This window comes from Stegodyphus dumicola, chromosome 5 (assembly GCF_044657685.1).
Source record: "Stegodyphus dumicola isolate Sdum_Otavi_A_Nest chromosome 5, ASM4465768v1".
Taxonomy (NCBI): domain Eukaryota; kingdom Metazoa; phylum Arthropoda; class Arachnida; order Araneae; family Eresidae; genus Stegodyphus; species Stegodyphus dumicola.
In genome coordinates this window covers 225,629,262-225,651,718 of record NC_140772.1, presented here as the reverse complement: position 1 = coordinate 225,651,718, position 22,457 = coordinate 225,629,262, and the positions used below count along the sequence as shown (strand labels likewise).

The 22,457-nt window shown below is 32.0% G+C and overlaps 1 protein-coding gene across 3 annotated transcripts in view; it reads left to right on the top strand.

The window, feature by feature from the left end:
* Positions 1-22,457, top strand: part of LOC118205799 (lysosomal alpha-glucosidase-like) — a 108,746-nt gene that overhangs the window by 37,601 nt on the left and 48,688 nt on the right. For all 3 annotated transcript variants that reach the window (XM_085817740.1, XM_035378082.2, XM_035378081.2), the window contains exon 11: positions 18,771-18,922. In XM_085817740.1, the coding sequence (XP_085673866.1) occupies positions 18,771-18,922 (152 nt within the window). The remainder of the gene's footprint in view (positions 1-18,770; positions 18,923-22,457) is intronic.

Here is a 22,457-nt window from a genome sequence, read left to right as displayed (position 1 = left end):
AAAACCAAAAATGAAAAAAAGAGTAAAGTAATTTACGCTTTTCATCACATGTTTATTAGATGTGGTAATTTAATTTAATTAATTTTGCATTATTACCGCCGCTTGTTGCTGCTGTCAATGTGTGATTAGATAAGGTTTTGAACTGCTTTTTACTTTATGCCTAGTCATTTATGTGCGTAAATGTATATATAGGAAAAGAAATAAGACAAATCTTAAAAATATAAATATTGTCTAAATAAAAGAAAAATTATCCTTAAGTAGCAAAAGTATGTTGTATTTAAATTATATTGAATACTAAAATTATAATTTCCTAAGTATTGCAAAAATGCAATAGAAAAAGTTCAGAATGAGTAAGAACAATTTTTAGAACTAAAGCAAATTGAAGAAAGCAAAGCTATTGGGACAAATCATTAAAACAGTCAAACTGAAATATTTTTGCTCTCCTCAGGGCGAAGGACAAAAATAATTCAGTTTTCTATTCTAATTAAATGGTAGCCAGATCAAAATTTCTGTTACAATGCAATTTTTAAACCACAAACACAAGTTATGAACGATTGCTAAAAACCATATCCTATGGTCATCTGAGCAACTAAAAAAAAATAAACTTTCTTAATGTAAAGTACAAGTAATTTCCAAAAAAGATACAAAATTGACAAAATATATAAGTACCTAAATCAAATAAATATGTCAAATAAACAACTGAAAAAAGCCTTAAACAGGATTCATATGGTCCTTAAGTGTACTTAAAAGTCCTTATGTTTTTTGAAATCAATTTTTGGTCCTCAAAAGTGCTTAATTTTGGCCCAAATCAACAAAAGGTCCTTAATTTCAGTCGTCTGAAATTTCTGTCTGCTTTTACGACTGCCATTTTGAATGTGAATTAGCATTTTGGAGGAATGTTTTTGTTAATTCACTGACAAATATGGTTATCTTTTGAATGGGTTCGTGGGTTATAATTTGTTCTTTTTTCTAATATAAATGGTGGGATACTCGAGTTTCTGAGCAAGAAGTAAAACATAAGCATTTCAAAATCATTTAATTTTTTCTAATGAAGAGCTCTTAAACAACTTTCGCTTTTAGGGATGTGAATTCTTTTATTAAATGTGTTGACTCCTACGTGGCAGTATAAGTTATGTACAGCGCATTGTTTCTGCGCAAATTCAAAGTTATGTACAGCGTATTGTTTCTGCGCAACTTTAGTTAGTTAAGATTTGAACTCCTAGCGTAGCCTACATGTTTTGATCCCGTATGGTCGGGAATTTATCATTTTTGATTTAGATTTTTAGTTATGATACAGTCCATGAAATAAAATTGTTGTTGTTGTTGTAAAGTTGTCTTTAGTATAGAGTCTAACCAGCGACCTCAAAACATTGGTCAACGTCTAGCCGGAGCTAATTAGAATAAAAAATGGCTAATGAAAACCTAACTACATTGAACAGAAAACGTGGTGGTATTAGATCACAAATTAGGAAATTAAAGTCGTCTGTCAGTGGAAACAGTGATGATTTTGGTTTCGAACAAAAGAAGTATTGCAAGAAAAAGTTCACAAGTTAAATAAACAAATTGATGAACTTCGCTTGGATTATTACAAAGTGTGCAAAGATGAAGAAATATCAGACATCGAAGCTATTTTGAGGAAATCAAGATGGATATTACCAATGTTCAGGTAAGCCTGAAATGTCTTTATACTTCATTATGTAGTAAGAATGCAAATAATAGTATCCCAGAAACAAGAAGTAATTCATTGAATTATAAATTGCCTGAAATAACATTACCTAAATTTTCTGGCAATTTCAAAGACTGGAATTTATTTAAAAACCAATTTGTAGCTTTAATTGCATCTAATAGACAATTAACAGATTCTCAGAAATTGTTTTATTTACAATCTTGTTTAATTGATGATGCAAAGCAGATACAAACAATAGATGATACATTTTCTTCCTTATTTAAGGCCCTTGAAAAAAGATATGATAATAAGAGACTGGTTGTAAATTCTCATATCAATGAATTACTTTCTATTGAAAAAATAGTTCATGAAAATCCTAAAGATTTACGCTCATTAATTGATAAAGTTCAGAAACATTTAAGAGCATTAAAAGTTATGGAATTAAATATGGATAAATTAAGTGAAGCTTTGCTGATTAATATTATTCTTAATAAAATAGATAAAGAATCGCGTAAGCAATTTGAAATGTCATAAAATAATAATGATTTATGTGAATGGGATTCTTTCATGACATCCCTTCAAAAGCGATGCCAGGTGTTAGAAAATATGCAAAACAAAACTGTATTTGCAAAAACAAAACAAAACATTCTTCCAAATAAGGTTCGATCGTTGGTGACAAAAACTAATAATAATGATAAATTTATGTCTCCGGTTTGCAAAGATAATCACGCGATTTTTCAATGTGAAACATTTTTAGCATTAAATCCAATGGAACGATACGAAATGATTAAAAGGCTTTCTTTGTGCATTAATTGTTTACGATCTAATCATAAAGTAGCTTCCTGTCAGTCTAGACATGTTTGCTCAGTTTGCAAATTAAAACATAATTCATGACGGATCCATGTCGTCTGCAACAAGTGGGGGAAAGCAAAGTGAAACTACGCCCTCCCCAGAGAACCGCAAAAATGAGGCTGTTTTGAATAGCAATAAATCAACAGAAAAAGCCTTATCGACATGTCTTTTTTCGAAAAATAAAACTGTTCTCCTTTCAACTGCGATTGTTTGGGTTATAAATATTTATGGCCAATTCGTTAAAGCAAGGGCAATTCTTGACTCAGGCTTGATGACAAATTTTGTTACAAATGAATTCTGTGAGCATGCAAATTTAAAAAAGGAAAGAATAAATATTCCCGTTTCTAGTTTAAATGGGCAAATTTCAAACATTAAATCTAGTACTTTTGCTTCTATTTTTAATGCAAATAACTCGTTTTCTGCTTCATTAAATTTTTTAGTTGTAAATAAAATCACAGATTTAGTACCTTCAACAAAATTAAATATTGAAAATATAGATATTCTTAATACATCAAGTTTGGCTGATCCAGAATTTGCAATTCCATCTAGTATAGATCTGCTTTTAGGAGCAGAAATATTTTATGACATTTTTATTAATGGCCTAGTTAAATCTTCTACGAAATCACTCGTTTTTAGAAATTCTGTGTTTGGTTATATAGCTACTGGTTCTTTGAAAACATCCTTTGAGAACTGTCAGAATTATTGTGGACTTATCGGTAACATTGATAATATTGATAGAGTAGTAGAAAAATTTTGGTTAGTGGAAAATATTGGTGAAGAAAAGTGAATGCTTAGCCAAGAAGAAGAATTCTGTGAACAACATTTCAAAGAGACTTACAGACGAAATGAAGATGGCAGATTTATCATAAAAATGCCTATGAAAGACGAACAATTAGGAAATTCAAAGCACTTAGCCAATATTAGACTCAATCAATTAGTTAAATGTCTTAGCAAAAACGCTACATTGCAACATTTATATCAAGATTTCATGACAGAATATGAAAATTTGGAACATATGGAAAGGGTCGATGATAATTCAAAACCAGAACTTGAATATTACCTTCCCCATCATAGAGTATATAGACCAGAGAAGTCAAGTACAAAATTAAGAGTTGTGTTTAATGCTAGTGCCCCAAGCTCAAATGGATTAAGTTTGAATGATTTACTTTTAGCGGGAGCAGTCCAAGAAGATACTTTTTATATTCTTGTGAGATTTAGAAAACATCAAGTTGCAGTTATTGCGGATATACAAAAAATGTACCGGCAAATTTTGGTTGATGAATCCCAAAGAGACTTACTTCGAATCTTATGGAAGAGAAACCTTAGCGACTCACCTGTCACATATAGACTCAAAACGGTGACTTATGGTACTAAGAGTGTTCCATTTTTAGCCATTAGATGAATAAAGCAAGTTGCACATGACGAAATGCATAAATATCCTGAAGTTGCCAAAGCTGTCTTGTCAGACTGTTATGTTGATGATGTCATCTCTGGTTCATCAAACTTAGACTCAGCAAGGGAATTAAAAAATCAGCTTATACAACTTTTTCATAGTTGTGGAATGACTTTACACAAATGGAACTCTAATTCTCCTGAACTGTTGGATAGCCCTTCTACAAGCTCTGAGCTTTCATTCTCCTCCAAAAGTGATAATGTGGTTAAAGCTTTAGGTATTACATGGAATTCTCAGAAGGATGAATTCAGCTTTAAAGTCTCAATCGAGAAGAAATCATCATATACTAAAAGAGACATTTTATCAACAATTGCCAGACTTTATGATCCTTTAGGACTGATTGGTCCGGTAATCACCAAAGCCAAGATATTTTTACAGAAATTATGGGTTCAAAAACTGAGTTGGGATGAACCACTTATTGCAACTATTGCTCACGAATGGCAACAGATAGTTTCAAATTTAAAGACTGTGGAAAACATAAAAATTAATTGTTGCATCCTCTCCAATCATCCAAGCAAGATTTCAATCATTGGATATGCAGATGCGTCGGAAGCCGCTTATGGTGCAGTTGTCTACTTGATTTGTGTCGATGAAGATCACAGCTCGTCATCTCATCTACTAGCCAGCAAATCTCGTGTGGCTCCATTGAAAACCTTATCTATTCCAAGATTGGAACTTTGTGCATGTTTGTTATTGGCTCATCTGATTTTGAAAGTTAGCAACTCATTGAAGATGCATTTAGATAACATCATTCTGTGCACTGATTCAACTATAGCACTGTCATGGTTGAAGACTTCTCCTCATCTTTTGAAGACCTTTGTTGCAAATAGAGTCTCCAAAATCCAAAGACTAGTAGAGCCGCTACACTGGAAGCACGTATCATCAGCAAATAATCCGGCAGATCTGATTTCTAGTGATACTTATCCTCATGAACTTATGACATCTTCTTTGTCGTGGAATGGTCCTGAACAGAACGAACTTAGTGATGCTTCTTTATTTGAACTTGACAAGACTCTCATAGATTCTCCTGCTTATCAGGATGAACTTAAAAAACCTTTAGACGTTAATTTGAACTGCAATTTAAACTTGTTTTGGAATACCTTTTTTGAATTAACAAATAATTATGTTAAGCTAATTAGAATTTTAAGTCTTATTTTCAGGTTTCTGTCCAATCTGAAAGGTCCAGTGAAGAAAACAGGCCACATTAGTAGCACTGAATTTAAAGATGCAGAAGTGCACTTGATAAAAATGGTTCAGGTAATAGAATTTGCAGAGGAGATTAAATCACTTCAAGATCAGAAAGTAATCAAAAGTCAGGTAAAAACTTTAAATCCATTTTTAGATGGAAAAGATATATTACATGTGGGCGGTTGCTTAGCTCATGCCAATTAATTGCTGATTTACCTCCTGAACGTGTAAATCCAAATCTAACCTTTCATAACACAGGGATAGATTTTGCAGGCCCTTTTCTAATCAAATATAGAAATCAAAGGAAAGGTAGTTTACATAAAGTTTATATAGCAATATTTGTTTGCTTAGTTACAAAAGCGATTCATTTAGAAATAGTATTTGACTTAACATCTGAAGCCTTTACTGCATGTTTAAAACGATTTTTTTCGCGTAGAAGTAAAAGCTCATGTCTGTTTAGTGACAATGCAACTAATTTTGTAGGAGCTCACAAAGAGTTAAAGAAACTTGCTTCTTTAGTTACTGCCCCTGATGAAGTTTTGGGTAAGTATTTGGCATCTGAAAATATCTCTTGGAAATGTATTCCTCCTCGTGCCCCCAATTTTGGTGGAATTTGGGAGGCTGGAATCAAATCTTTCAAATTTCATCTTAAAAGAACTATTTCCGATGCTAAACTAAACTATGAAGAATTTTTAACCGTAATTGATCAAATTGAAGGAATACTAAATTCGAGACCTCTTTCTCCTTTATCGTCTGAACCTTCAGATTACGAACCCTTGACGCCAGGTCACTTTTTAATAGGTAGACCCATAAACACAATTGTAGAACCTCAAATTTTAGACTTGTCAGAAAGCAGATTGTCAAGATGGCAAAAATTAACTAAAATGGTACAGATTATATGGAAACGATGGATAACTGACTATCTTAATCACTTGCAACAATGAAAGAAATGGTATTTTTCAAAGGACAATATAAAGAAAAATACAATGGTTATTATTAAAGATGATCAATTACCTCCATTTAAATGGTTATTAGGAAGAATTGATCAGACAATTCCTGGTAAAGATGGTAAGATACGAGTAGCAGTCATTAACACAAAGTTTGGTCCAATTAAAAGGCCAATATCAAAATTTTTTTATTGCCTATTGTTGATAATTTCATGGATTAATTTCTATTGTTAATAAAATATACATTTCTCTTTATTATACTTGTATTTTGGTAATTTGATGAAAAATGTCAATATTTTTTACTGTTTGAAATGTTGATATACTTACCATAACTACTGAAAAATTTTGCAAATGTTGCAACTTTATCGAATTTTCTGAATTGTTTATTTCATTCTGTAAATGATTTACTAACTTAAGTCTTTGTTAATGCTTTAAAAAAAATGAATAGCTGAATTGGTATTGATATTGAATTGTATACTTAGATTTAGTTTGCATATCATAGATATTGCAACGTGGGGCAGTATGTTGCCTCCTCAATATAAGTTATGTACAGCGCATTGTTTCTGCGCAATTTTCAGTTAGTTAAGATTCGAACTCCTAGCGTAGCATACATGTTTTTGTCCCGTATGGTCGGGAATTTATCATTTTCGATTTAGATTTTTAGTTATGATACAGTCTACGAAATAAAATTGTTGTTGTTCTTGTAAAGTTGCCTTTAGTATAGAGTCTAACTAGTAACCTCAAAACATGTTTTGAATCTCCTAATTGTTCGTCTTTCATAGGCATTTTTACGATAAGTCTGCCATCTTCATTTCGTCTGTAAGTGTCCTTGAAATGTTGTTCACAGAATTCTTCTTCTTGACTAAGCATTGGCTTTTCTTCACCAATATTTTCCACTAACCAAAATTTTTCTACTAATCTATCAATATTATCAACATTACCGATAAGTCCACAATAATTCTGACAGTTTTCAAAGGATGTTTTCAAAGAACCAGTAGCTATATAACCAAACACAGATTTTCTGAAAACGAGTGATTTCGTAGAAGATTTAACTTGGCCATTAATAAAAATGTCATAAAATATTTTTGCTCCTAAAAGCAGGTCTATACTAGATGGAGTGGCAAATTCTGGATCAGCCAAACTTGATATATTAGGAATATCTCTATTTTCAATATTTAATTTTGTAGAAGGTACTAAATCTGTGATTTTATTTACAACTAAAAAATTTAATGAAGAAGAGAACAAATTATTTGCATTAAAAATAGAAGCAAAAGTACGAGATTTAATGTTTGAAATTTGCCCATTTAAACTAGAAACGGGAATATTTATTCTTTCCTTTTTTAAATTTGCATGCTCACAGAATTCATTTGTAACAAAATTTGTCATCAAGCCTGAGTCAAGAATTGCCCTTGCTTTAGCGAATTGGCCATAAATATTTCTAACCCAAACAATCGCAGTTGAAAGGAGAACAGTTTTATTTTTCGAAAAACGACATGTCGATAAGGCTTTTTCTATTGATTTATTGCTATTCAAAACAGCCTCATTTTTGCGGTTCTCTGGGGAGGGCGTAGTTTCACTTTGCTTTCCCCCACTTGTTGCAGACGACATGGATCCGTCATGAATTATGTTTTAATTTGCAAACTGAGCAAACATGTCTAGACTGACAGGAAGCTACTTTATGATTAGATCGTAAACAATTAATGCACAAAGAAAGCCTTTTAATCATTTCGTATCGTTCCATTGGATTTAATGCTAAAAATGTTTCACATTTAAAAATTGCGTGATTATCTTTACAAACCGGACACATAAATTTATCATTATTATTAGTTTTTGTCACTAATGATGGAACCTTATTTGGAGGAATGTTTTGTTTTGTTTTTGCAAATACAGTTTTGTTTTGCATATTTTCTAACATCTGGCATCGCTTTTTAAGAGATGTCATGAAAGAATCCCATCACATAAATCATTATTATTTAACGACATTTCAAATTGCTTACGCGATTCTTTATCTATTTTATTAAGAATAATATTAATCAGCAAAGCTTCGCTTAATTTATCCATATTTAATTCCATAAATTTTAATGCTCCTAAATGTTTCTGAACTTTATCAATTAATGAGCGTAAATCTTTAGGTTTTTCATGAACTGTTTTTTCAATAGAAAGTAATTCATTGATATGAGAATTTACAACCAGTCTCTTATTATCATATCTTTCTTCAAGTGCCTTAAATAAGGAAGAAAATGTATCATCTATTGTTTGTATCTGCTTTGCATCACCAATTAAACAAGATTGTAAATAAAACAATTTCTGAGAATCTGTTAATTGTCTATTAGATGCAATTAAAGCTACAAATTGGTTTTTAAATAAATTCCAGTCTTCAAAATTGCCAGAAAATTTAGGTAATGTTATTTCAGGCAATTTATAATTCAATGAATTACTTCTTGTTTTTGGGATACTATTATTTGCATACTCGTTATTTGCATTCTTACTACATAATGAAGTATAAAGACATTTCAGGCTTACCTGAACATTGGTAATATCCATCTCGATTTCTTCAAAAGTAGCTTCGATGTCTGATATTTCTTCATCTTTGCACACTTTGTAATAATCCAAGCGAAGTTCATCAATTTGTTTATTTAACTTGTGAACTTTTTCTTGCAATACTTCTATTTGTTCGAAACCAAAATCATCACTTTTTCCACTGACAGACGACTTTAATTTCATTATTTGTGATCTAATACCACCACGTTTTCTGTTCAACATAGTTATGTTTTCATTAGCCATTTTTTATTCTAATTAGCTCCGGCTCCACGGACCAATGTTTTGAGGTCGCTGGTTAGACTCTATATTAAAGACAAATTTTACAACAACAACAACAATTTTATTTCGTGGACTGTATCATAACTAAAAATCTAAATTGAAAATGATAAATTTCCGACCATCAGTTTCTATAGAAAATTTTTAATTCCGAGATCTGGGAATTTTTTGATGAATTTTTTTAAAATATTGTAACATTGATAAATTTCATTAAAATAATGGTAATTAATATATTGAAATTATATTTAAAAATAGCATTTAAATAAAGCATTTTTATTTTTCGCTGTCATGTTATATAAAGTTCCATTTTGGACACTCACTTATATAATATTTTGAATCTGAAAAATAACCAAGGTTTAATGCTATGGACAATTTATGAAGCAGTTCTTAGCAAAAGGAAAATAGCTATGTAATTAATTAAAAATGTCTTCTTTTTAATTTTTTCATTGTAAGAGTTTTTCCCATGTAATTGTCTCAAAATATTTAGAATTCTGAGAATGTGCATCATTTCTCTCTGTAAAATTAATTTTATACTTTTTCCCTCCGTTTTTTTTTTTTTTTTTTTTTTTCCCCAAAAAAATATTTCTGGCCTTTTTTCTGTTACAGAATTTGTAGGGGTAATTTTTCTTTAAGATTTTAGACATTGCAGCTTGGAAAGTGTAGAAGGATTTGAAGGCAAGGTTTATAGACCGACAATTCTGGAAGATTCCAGAAAAATGTAACAAAATAAAAAATGTCTCCATGATATTAACACATAAAAGGTGTATTTTACAGAAAGTTTGCGATGAATTTCTTATTTTTTGGAGAATGTCTGGAAGAACAATGAAAACATAATATTTGAATGTTTTACTTCTGATACTAGAATATTTTTCTTATATGTTTATCTTCCCTTTATTTTCTCTACTTTTCACTAGACACAAGCATGGAAAAAGTCAAAATTCTTGTAAACCTATCACATGGGCAGGCATTATAGAAAGGATTTTTTTTTTAAATAAAGAAATTGAAAACTGACAATTTAAAAGATTCATCTAATATGTCTTAATGCATCATACACAGTCCTGGAGCTAGGCATTTTCCCAGCGGAGGCAATCTCTGTGGATTCTAAATTCTGTTCCTTAGTTGCTTTTCTAAATTCTGCTTCCTGTGCCTGTTCTAAATTCTAAAAGTTTTCCCATTTGTAGATTTTGTTGCTCGGTGTGTCACTAAATTAAAAAAATTCTGCCACCCCAACTCTGTAACCGGCCCTTACCATATATACACTCACTTCCAAAAGTCAAGCACGGAAAGGAAAATGCTAATTTCCGGAAGCCATTTAGAATTGAAGAGGATGCTATTCGCTGCAGAGGTAAATGGAAGTATGCAAATATGTTAGATAACAGTCAATCGTGCTTTCATGTCATGAAATATGCAAAAAAGGAAATCTTATAAGAAGCCAGCTTTATGAAGGGTTACAGAGGAAGCATTCTGAGTTACAATATGAGGAGAGTATGAATGAGATGTTGGATAACAGCTATTCTACTTGAATATTGAGTGAGTACATTCTTTTGCTTCTTATTGTTATACGCTAGCTGAAAGGGTATTTACGATCTATTGACTCTTGATTTTCTTTACAACTGTATTATTTATTTTATTTTTTCCCCTACTGACTTTTTCTTTGCTTATCTAACAATTGACGACATGGCTATGGACATGGACTATTTTAAAGAAATGGAAACGCTTTACAATCTTAGAAAGAATATGAGAGAACCCCTCGGAAGAGGAAACTAAAATGTTAAAAAGTTTAGAATCCCAATGCACTCAATCTGAAATCTTAGTTCTTATGCTCCTCGCAAATAAACAAGTTACAATGGATGCTATTACTAAAAATGTATCAATAATTAATGGCGAAACAGATAAATGGGCTCCAGCACCTCGAAATAAAAGAGCGAGAAAGCTATCTGACTCAGGTGATAACCTCCCTCCTACACAGCTTAGCAATCAATTTAATGCGCTAATTATAGATCAAAATCTTGACAACCCCACAGAAAATGAAAAAATGGATGAGGCTGACACTAATGATGCACTTTTTGTAAAACCAAGTAAATATGCTGGAAAAATCCCAGCACTAGTAATTACAAAAAACATAAATTGGAAAGATTTATGCAAACTAATTAAGGAAGTTTTACAAGTAGAAAAAGTAGATGCCAAAAAAGAAGAGGACAATTTAGTCTTAAAAGTTTACGAGTCAGACGATTACAGGAAAATACAGGATTACCTTAAAAAAGAAACTATACCATTCCACACTTATTTGTTAAATTCTGATAAATGTGTTCGCGCCATAATAAAAGGATTATCTGATGACATAAGAGCAGATGAAGTAAAAGAAGATCTCAAATCACAATAAATTCCAGTTATTAAAGTTAGACAACTACAGCGAACCAGAGATGGCACCACTGTATTCCTCGTTTTCTACGCTGAAGCGCCCAGGACAGATGAAAGTAAAAAGATATTTCATGTCAGGAAAATTAGGGATATGTTTGTCAGAATAAGAGATTATAAGAGTAGACCGGGACCTACGCAGTGTTTTAACTGCCAGAGGTACGGTCACTCTCAAAGAGCCTGCCATAACCCGCCAAGGTGCATGAGATGTCTTGAATCTCACAAATCTAAAGAATGCCCAACAGACTTGAGAAAGATTTTGTTCCTACATGTATCCTATGTCATGGATCTCACCCTGCATGCAGCGAGGAATGTCCCAAGAGGCCAGGGATCGATGATAATAAATTTAAAAATTCTAATACCAACAAAAAACAAGATTTAATTATAAAAATTTACCAAAATCGCACTATAGTTACTGACAACAAATCAGGAAATAGTACGACTCCTCAAACCAATCAACCCTCTGCCACAGCCTCTCTAAACAACAAAAAAATATTTTTACTAAAAATACTAATAATAATTTTAAGAATAATGAAGTTAAAGAAGAAAGTTTTGACGAATTCAAAGATTTCATCATAAATTTACACGATATGTATCTACAAAGTAAAAGAGCAAAAGGTTCTTCAAGCAGATTGAACATCTCCCTCGAGGCTGTAAGGCTTTTCATTAATCACGAACATGATTAATTACAACCGAAATAAATATACCAATAATTTAAAACAGATTTCTTATGCAAAATTTATGTTCTACAATTGCAACGGAATTTAAAAACAACTGCTAGAACTCGGAGATTATGTTTCTAATAATAATTTAGACATAGTTATGCTTAATGAAACGCATTTTTGCTGTACACATAAACTAAAAATTCCTAATTACGATATTTATAGAGCTGACAGACTTCACAACAGAGGCGGTGGAAAGGCAATTGCCATAAAAAGCTCTCTAAAAAGTTATGCATACTCTCTCCCTGCTTTCAATAGCATAGAGGCTGGTGCTTGTATCTTACCCTGCAGCAACTGCAATTATTTAATAGTTTCTGCTTATAAACCTCTGCAGTCACATCTCAATACCCAAGACCTGGATGCAATAGTTAACTTAGGATTACCTGCACTAATAGCTGGAGACTTCAACTACAAAAATACCATCTGGAACTCCAGAACTAATAACCCGGACGGCATTACTCTATATAATTATTGCCAATTTAAGGATATGAACATTCATGCACCTGATGATCCTACTTTTATCTCTTCAGCTTATGGCTGCGAAGACACACTGGATATTCTTATTACCGCCTATATTAACCAGCAACCGTATCTTTTCACTGATAATGTTTTATCCTCTGGTCACTCTTCTGTGCGTTTTACCTTTTACGGGTTAAGCTACAGATTACCACCTGTAAATAGCAAGATCAACTGGGAAGACTTCAGTTATATTATGCAAGAGAACACAGTTATTACTCGAAAGCTAAACTTTCCCCAAGATATTGAAGACACAATTGACAAATTCACCCATAGCATGCATGAAGCACTCAATAAATCTAAATCGGCCATTCATCCAGAAAAATTCACTCTCCCTGCGTACATCCTTAACAAAATTAAAGAACAGAACAGGCTTCGAAAAATTTATCATATAACTTTAGACCCCATCGATAAACAAAATTTCAATCAAGCTAACAGAACAGTTAAAAAACTCATCAAAGTATATAAAGGCGACAGCTGGAACAACTTCGTTAACAGCCTATCACATATCAGTTACTCCGTGTAGAAAATTTCTAAAGCTATTAGAAGAAATAAAGATGAAATAAAACCTATTAATTACAATAATTAAGTTCTAATTAATCCAAAAGATATTGCAAACGCTTTTGCCAAATCATATGAAAATCAATTCACTGTCAATCATTTTGTTAATGCTAATGATTCGGCAGTCATTGATCACATGACTCAGCAGTTAGAAAGTTTCAAGAATCAGACCAACCCACCTACCACACCCAGAGAGATTACAGAATTAATTCGAAAATTAAAGCCAAGAAAAGCTCCCGGTTATGACGAAATTACTAATAAAACCCTGCAAAATTTACCAAGAAAAGCCATCCTGCAACTATATTACATTTTTAATGCTTGCCTGCGTATAGGATTTCTTCCTAAACAATTCAAGCATATGATAATCATTATCTTGAAGAAACCTGGGGAAAATGGATCTCCAACTTCAGATTACAGAGCCATCAGTTTACTTTCAGCTTTTGACAAGCTGTTTGAAAGATTAGTCATCAGTAGGCTCACTAAATTCGCTGAAGACAATAATATGATTAAGGAACATCAATTTGGGTTTTAGGCATGGATTTAGCACCACCCAACAAGTTACAAGAATTACTGAAGCCTTTAATAAAAAAGAAACTGTTGCTGGCATCTTCATTGATATTGAAAAAGCATTTGATAAGGTTTGGCACCCAGGCCTCCTTATCAAACTTATCGGAAACAAATTACCACCTTGATTAATCCTACTAATTTCAAGTTTTTTGGAAAACAGAACTTTTTAAGTTCGTATTAAGAACGAGCTATCTAATATCAGTGTAATGATGCAATGCTATGCAGATGATACTGCAATTCTCAGCAAATCCATCAATCTGTAAAGAGCCATCCAAAACCTCCAAAATACAATAGACTATATCTTCCCATGGTTTAACGTTCAGAAAATTAAAATCAATGGAAACAAATCCACTACAATTTATTCCCCCCCCAAAAAAAAAACCTTCCAGAAGACATCTTAACAATATCACAATTAATAATATCTCCATCCCAAATTAAAACTGTGTTAAATATTTAGGCATTTATCTCGATCAAAAACTAACCTTCAAAAACCATATCGAAAATATCTGTAAAAAAGCCAACCAAGCAATAGGCAGTATCTATGTACTCATAGGGAGAAATTCTAAACTTAGTCTCACTACAAAAAGAGTTATTTGTCTACAAGCTATCCGCCCGATTTTACTGTATGCTTCCCCAGCGTGGGCTGCAACTGCAAGAACTCATTGCAAAAAAATGCAAAGAATTCAAAACAAGGCCATCTGAATAATTACAAATGCACCTTGGTTCGTATGAAACAGCACTCTTCACAATGACTTAAAAATTAAACCCACGGATTCTGAAATTCTAAAAGCTTCTCATAACTTTTTTATGAAGTGTGACAGTCATCCTAAGAATATCATCAAAAAACTAGAAAATTATGATTTCACAATTGAACAACGCCACAAGAGGCCTCGCACTATTCACCATAATAGTTGGTGGTAATGTATATATTTTCGTTTTCTTCTTATTTAGCCAAGATTTTACTTCATTTTCTTTACTTATAGATTTACTTATCAAATTACAATGCACTATGGACTTTGTTCCTGCCAAAGCAGGTAGATTTTGTATGTAAATGGTTTTTACGTTTGTGAAACATTTCAATGTACAGCAAATTGTGTTTTTCATCATTTCACTTTCCAATTATTGCTTATCAGAAGAATAATTTTTATGAAATTTTAAAAATTAAATTTTAAAAATGCCTTACAATACATCCTGCAAGAGATAGCGCAACCAACTGAAATGCTTTTCTTCCCTACTAATAGATGGCGCCACACGACGCCTCATTTGTTCAAAGTTTACTTATTCTACGGACGGCGGCACAGGAGCCTCCGTTGCTAGTAATCTCTGAGTTCTAGTACAGCATGTGCACAAGTACTTCCATATTATTGGATACAACTTACTCGATTCCTCAAGCATTTAAAAGTCAAGTATAATATATTGTTAAAGGCCATTAATGGTCGATTGCCTCTTACTAAGTGATAAGACATAGACATAGTGTTACAGAAGTTGATTGTAAGTGCTGATAGAAGGTGTTTAAAACTTTTGTACAATTTGTTTTCAAGACATACCTGTTTCTATGACTTCCAGAAGACAAATGGGAGATTCTGAGCGCTGGTGTGTTGTGGGGCCCATTGAAGCAGGACAGTCGATCACAGATGTTGCTCTTTTTTTCGGCGTTCATCATTCTGTAATTTCACGTTTATGGAAATAATTCCAAACCACACAGACAGTTGTCCGAAGACCTGTAGCCAGTTGCCCAAGGGTTACAACCCCCGCAGAAGGTCGATATATTGCTATTGTAGCCGAGCGGAATCGCAGAGCTACCTCCACGCGTGTGACATGTATGGTTACAGTGTCCATTGATAAGGCGATATCTGCAGCTACTGTACACCGAAGATTACATATGAGTGGATAGTACACCCGGGTACCTCGAGTTGGTGTTCCTCTATCCGTCCAGTCAAGAGGGGCACGATTACAGTGGTGCCGGGAACATGCCAATTGGAATGTGTCTGACTGGGGCAATGTCATGTTTACTGATGAGTCAAGATTTGCTCTGGAGCCAGATGACAAGCGTATAAGGATATGGGGGGGGAACGAACATGCAATCAGTCCCAAAACATCACGCATTCAAAGGCGGAAGCGTTATGGTGTGGGCAGGGATTTCATTAGGATACCACACCAAACTGCACACCTTTAAACGGGGCTTTTTAACGGCTGTCCGGTATCGAGATAAAGTCCTAGAACCCCATTGTGAGATTGTACACTGTAGCAGTTGGCCCTACTTTTGCTTTAATGGACGATAAAGCACGTACCCATAGAGCTGATATCGTCGATGACTATCTGGAGAGTGAAGGTATTGCACGTATGGCATGGCCAGCATATTGGGCCGACCTTAATCCCATTGAAAATCTTTGGGATGCTCTCGGCCGTGCTGTATCTTCACGTTTCCCACCTCCAACCACCCTTGTTGAGCTGGAAACTGCTCTACAAGAAGAATAGTGATTGCTTAATTCTGCAGTGGTTGACCACCTAATTGAAAGCATGGTCACAAGGTGTAAACTTTGTATACAGATGAGGGGGCATCACAAACCCCATTAATGTCCTTTTTTTTTTCCATTTTATGCTGTTTCTTTTTTCACTTTATACATAATTCTGTTTAAGTCTCCAGTATGCCATTATCGGATAACTTACAAAATTTTAATATTGTTTTCATTTCTGTATATAATTATTGATTTTGTTTTATGCATAAATAGATATGCTACTTTCCTGCCGAATTTTGTGTCAATCAAAGGAGTATTTCTTGATTTTTTTGCATTTTAAATCTTGGTGCAAATTTTAAATCTTTTGGAAGTGAGTGTATTTCATATTTCTTCTGAATGTTCATATTACTAAAGAAATAGAAATTAGCAGCTTTTTCTATACATTCTAAATGCATTTAGTTTTTTTTTAGAATAACAGAAATCTTTAATTAAATCCAAAAATTCTAAAATGAAAAGGAAACATGTTGAAGAAACAAACTGAATACATGAAGTGAAAGCAAATTATTCTTCAAAGATACGTACAGTTATTATTATGTAAATTACACAGTTTATAATTTCAGCCTTTACTATAATTTCCCATTTCTATTTCCTCACCAGAATGCAAATCACTTAGTTTAAAATGCAAATCACAGTTTTTAAACTGAGGTTTTTGGGGTGTAAGACAGAGTGTGTTTAAAAACCACTGTGTTAGTTCCTGCCAGTTTTGATCATTTGTAATTGTTATTCTTTGCATTAGCGATTCCGACATTAGAATTTGTTTATGACAATTAGAATTTGTTATGAGTTACTGAGCCAGCTTAAATTAAAATTAAATTGTATAGTCTTTAATTACATTACCGCTAACTGTAATTGATTTTGTTAGCATCACAACATGCCTTTATGTTCTAAGTTCTTTTTAAGTAAGAGGCTTATTTAAACCTTTGTCTGACTTTGTAGTTACTTTCAGACATGCAATAATTTGCTGTCTGTCGGGGAGTTTTGGACTCTTTAACTTTTACCAGATCAAGTAAACCCTCCTATGTACATTGTGAAGAGGTTGAAAAGTTAGAAGATAAAGCACGCAGAAACTAGTGAGAACATTGGTTTGCATATTCAGACCAAAGTGAGACTTAAAATAATACAGATCATTTCATCACCTCCGGTGCTTTAGTTGCTTATTGGAACCTTAAAGTATATTAACTGGATTACAAGCCCTGGAACTCTACACAAAGCTATGACACTAACTGTGTCAGACAGAGCCCAACTAACTTTCAGAACTTCCCAACCATGCCTACATCAGGCCTTTCAGGTTTGTTCTGATCAGCTGATCTCACTCTAGGCAATCAGCAGTGGTGACAGCAGCCTGTCTTTTGTTATGAATCATGCTAATTTTGATTTTACTTCTCATTTTAACCTATGCTGCTTGACATAAAGTCAACCTGCTATTTGTTAAACCTTTAGACTGAGAAAGTATGTGATAAAATGAGACATTAAAAAAAATCAACATAAAGCTAACTGTTAGTAAAATGAAAATAAAATGTCACTTATCTTCTTTCAAATATCTATATTAAAAGTGTAAAATATATAATGCTATTTGATAAATTCCATAAAGTTTATTTATTCTCAAACATATTAATAGTTATGTTAATTCATTTATGTTTAATAATAATGCAACCTACTTACAGATCTATTTTATTTTTAGGATAGTATAGTATTACAAAAGTGAAATTCAGGCATAGATAATATTTTAAATTTAAATTATTCAGTTTCCATTTGCTCATGGGTCCTTAATTTTTTTCATTAATGGTCCTTAAAAGTACTTAATTTCTGTGTTCAAAAATGTGTACAAACCCTGTTAAACAACTTCTCACTATACGGAGTATTAATAAATTATTTTTGGAGTTTACTTATACTCCACATTAAGAATGTGCTTTATTTTTTTAGTTGTCCAGATCGGCATAGGGGAATGGCAGTAAGCAATTGTTTGCAACTTGTGTTTGTGGTTTAAAAATTGCATAGTGTCAGAAATATTGATTTGGCGATTATTAATTAGAACATGAAATTGAGTTATTTTTGTCGAACCACTGATGAGAGCAAAAATATTTTAGTGTTATTGTTCTAATAATTTGCCCATTTGGCTTTGACATTTTTGCTTTTGTTCTAAAATTTGTTTTTACTGGTTCTCAACTTTTTCTATTGCATTTTTGTAATACTTTGGAAGGTTATAATTTTAGTATTTAATATAACTTAATTATAATATATATAGTCATTTCTATGACTTTTAATTTCCTTCTAGTGGCTACCTTTTCAAAGACTGCGTATTTATAAAGATGGATTTATTTATAACATGCATAAAATGGAATTTATTCAACATATGCATGCAATTTATTTAAATTTTATTATATTATGATTAATATTAAAGATAATAATAGTAAAAATGTGAAAAATGTATCATTCCTCTATTTTATGCATTATCATTTCTTTTCTGAAAAATCATTATAAAACTGTAATTTGTGTGATTTGTTGCTTATATAAAGTAAATAATATTTTCTTCCTCCCTCCAAGCAATGCTGATATTTAACCTTTATGGGATGTCTATGATTGGATCAGATATTTGTGGGTTTCGTCTCAACACTACAGAAGAACTCTGTGCTCGTTGGCATGCACTTGGAGCCTTTTACCCATTTTCCAGGAACCATAATGATTTTGATACAATTGTACATAAGTATTATTTCTTATTTGATTATATGTGATGCCCGTTTATATTAAATTTTTAATATTTTAATGATAAGTAATATAACAAAACACTATATATCCAAGATACTATAGTTATCTTTTACTTCGAAACTCATAAAATAGAAGGCTGCAACAATTTTGGATTTATGAATATAAAAAAATTATTTGACTTGAATATAACTTTTAAACTTTTTTAATGTCGCAGTGAAATAAATTTTTTACAATTAAGAATTCTTTATTTATTTCTTAATTCATAATTTATTGTATGGCTAATATATAAAACAGTTTAAAAAGTAAAAGTGTATGTTCTACACATTGAAATTAAAACAATAAAATATAACAAAAATTAATTCTTTTGCATTATGTTTTCTCATACTGAATTATATATATATATATATTTATATATATATAGTGCTTTTTTTATCACATTTTTTTTCTTTCTTTGGCAAATTATTCTGTAATCACCTGAAAATCGAAATATTTGCAAATGTGTTATCTTCCTGCTGATTATTATGCAAAAATGCCATTTTTAATGCATTTATTTTGTCTATGTGAGAGATATTGTTTAGAAGTTTTGTGTGCTTGGTACAATATTTATGACAAGCATTTTATGAAATATTAAAAAAATATTGTAATTCATTTATATTCCATAATGCTGCCCCTTAATTATTCAGTTGTTAAATAAGGTTCTACTCCTATGCAGTTGATCTGTCTGTGTGTAATACAGTCAAAAGTCTTTAATCCGGATTCGTCGGGACTTCGGCAATTCCGGATTATAGATCATCAGTTTAAATCTGGTAAAATGGCATGAATGGCATGCAGAAGTTATAAAATTAAAAATATGAAACCATAATTTATGAAATAAAGAGCAATTATGAACTAAAGGGTATCAAAATTAACAAAAAAAAACCTTTATATTTATTTGTTTACTTTATTAAACATTTCTTTCAACACGCGCATGCGTAAAGCATACATTACGCATAGTTGAAATTAGAAAATTGCAACCAGAAAACTATTTGATGTGTATTCATGATATTTATAATGACGAGGAATTTGATTTAAATCATATCAAAGACGGAGTACATCGAAATTAAATACTACATTTAGTAAGGAATTATAAGCCGAATAAAATAAAAACATGTGCTCTGAAGATAAGGATAGTGCTGACAGATCAACTTCCAGTTCATTGCGTGCCGCGTCGTCCCTCCCCCCCCCCCACGTAGAGCAGCGTGAAATTGATAAACAGATTTCAGAATGATTAGAGAATCAAAGGATATGCCTTTATCCATTTTTTGCAGCAATTCCACTTTTTGTTTGATTGACATCGGAACATGCTTTCGCTTTGTAGATCCTTGGCAGCTCCAGTATCGGAAATTCTTTTTGGCATAATTGAAAGTTCAAGCTTACTTTTATAAAATTGCTCTAACAGTCTGCAAAAAATAATAAGCTGGATCCAATTAGAAGATTAAGGAACAATGCAATCTGCAACATTAACTGAAATAGATAATTAGATAATTTTAGCTTAGCTTATACCGTCCGTTATACATTAAAGGTGCATGCGTAAACATATTATGCACATGCGTAAAGGTATTATGCGTATGCGTTAACGCATGCGCAGAAAGTTTGTAGCTTTGAGGTCCGGATTATAGAACATTCCGGATTATGGACATCTGGATTAAAGACTTTTGACTGTATATGTTTTATGAAGTTTGTTTTTTTTTTTTGCTATTAAATTTAATAAAAGATATTAAGAATATTAATTTCTGTATAATGCTATTTCACTTTTGAAAAACTTACAAATCATAGACAAGCTTGAAAAACTACTCTAATTTCTAACTCAGTAAAATAGCAACCTTACTTTGGTGTAAATTTGAATAAAAATCTATCAGTTTTGAGGATGTTTAAACACAGATGCCTCTTCTTTTGGAGTAAAATATGCTAAACAGCCATCTTTATATCAAAGCAATGTATGGAGAAAAGCAACCATGAAATGCACATGCCATCTTTCAAGGAAAATAGTATTACATCATGAAAAACAAAGATATTTGACTTCTAAAAGAATTAAGAAGGGCTAGATTGGAATTAATTTCGCTATCTCAAGAAGGCCAATGAACATGAAAAGCTTCAAAGAAATACGAGTCAACAACGGAGTAAGCTTTATGAATAATTTTGTAGATCAAAAGTCCAATTTATGATCAGGTTCCTGAATATGATTGGTTATACAATATTTGTTTATTTCTCGTTTTTGACACAAGATTCACACGAATCTTGTGTCAAAAATGAATTAAAACTGCATTAAAATCTGAAGAGAAATTTTAATGCAAAGTTTTAATTTAATCAATATATCTGAAATGAATGAAACTCAAAAATCTAAAAATATGGAGCTTTTTGTTTTTATCTTAATATGCCAAGTGAATTCCTATTGAGGGACAGACACACAGAACAACTTTCTCTGTATGAACAGAACTCTGTTAAATAGAGGGAGTTATCAAAAAGTCTATTAATTAGAAATTCTAAGGTACTTTTTGTAAACATAAACATGTATGTGGCAAACTTGCACTTTTTTTATTAATCATCCAGAATGGCTTCTAGGTCATTAATGTTGATAAATGACTTTTTGATAGTAATGAGGGATAATTTTATTGCTCACAGTTTAACATCATCAGTACTTGCTGTGGGCCTTCTCTTTATTCAGTTTTTCATGTTTCCCTTTCTTAGTCAAAATTCTCGATGAAGTTTGCATATGTGAGAATGACAGAGCCAAATGGAAACAGCTTAACACATGTAAGAGTACTGATGTCTCTCTTTTCTTTCAACCATCAATACAGTAGTAATGCCATATGCTCAGGGAAAAAAGGAAACTAACTTTTAACATATAATAGATATTACATGAATTTAAATGTAAATTAAAGACATTTTTTTAATATATAAGACATCAAAATTATAGTATAGTGACATGCAAAATGAGGGAAATGTGTAAATAAAACATATAAAACAATAAAATAAGTATATAATAAAATGATTCAAAAGTTCAGTATGCTATATATTTAGAAACTTAATTATATTTAGTTAAAGATTTTGTACTGTAATAAAACTTTTTGTGCAACTTATCAAAGCACATAACTACAGTGCAAAGTCTGAAATCTGAATGTCCAAAATATCCACAATGATCTTATATCCAGACCACCAGCACCTCCCACCCAAAAAAAACATAACCCCCAAAGCCTTTACAAAACATAGGAATGGATAATATAAAACTCTACAAAAAGAAAGTCCTATTCACAATCTGTCATAGATTCGATTTTTCTTCCAATTAACTGAGATTCCTGTATGTTATTTTTGAGCACCTGCTGCCTAGAGAGACTCGCAATAGCCAATGACAATACACATTGATTGACATTATACTGGTGTTGACCAGGATCACATCCTTCAGTGCTTGAGTGGTTGAACGGGGATAGCATTTTTCTGTCTGACTTAAACAATAAGTAAAGGCCCAATGTTGCTGTGTCTTACTAT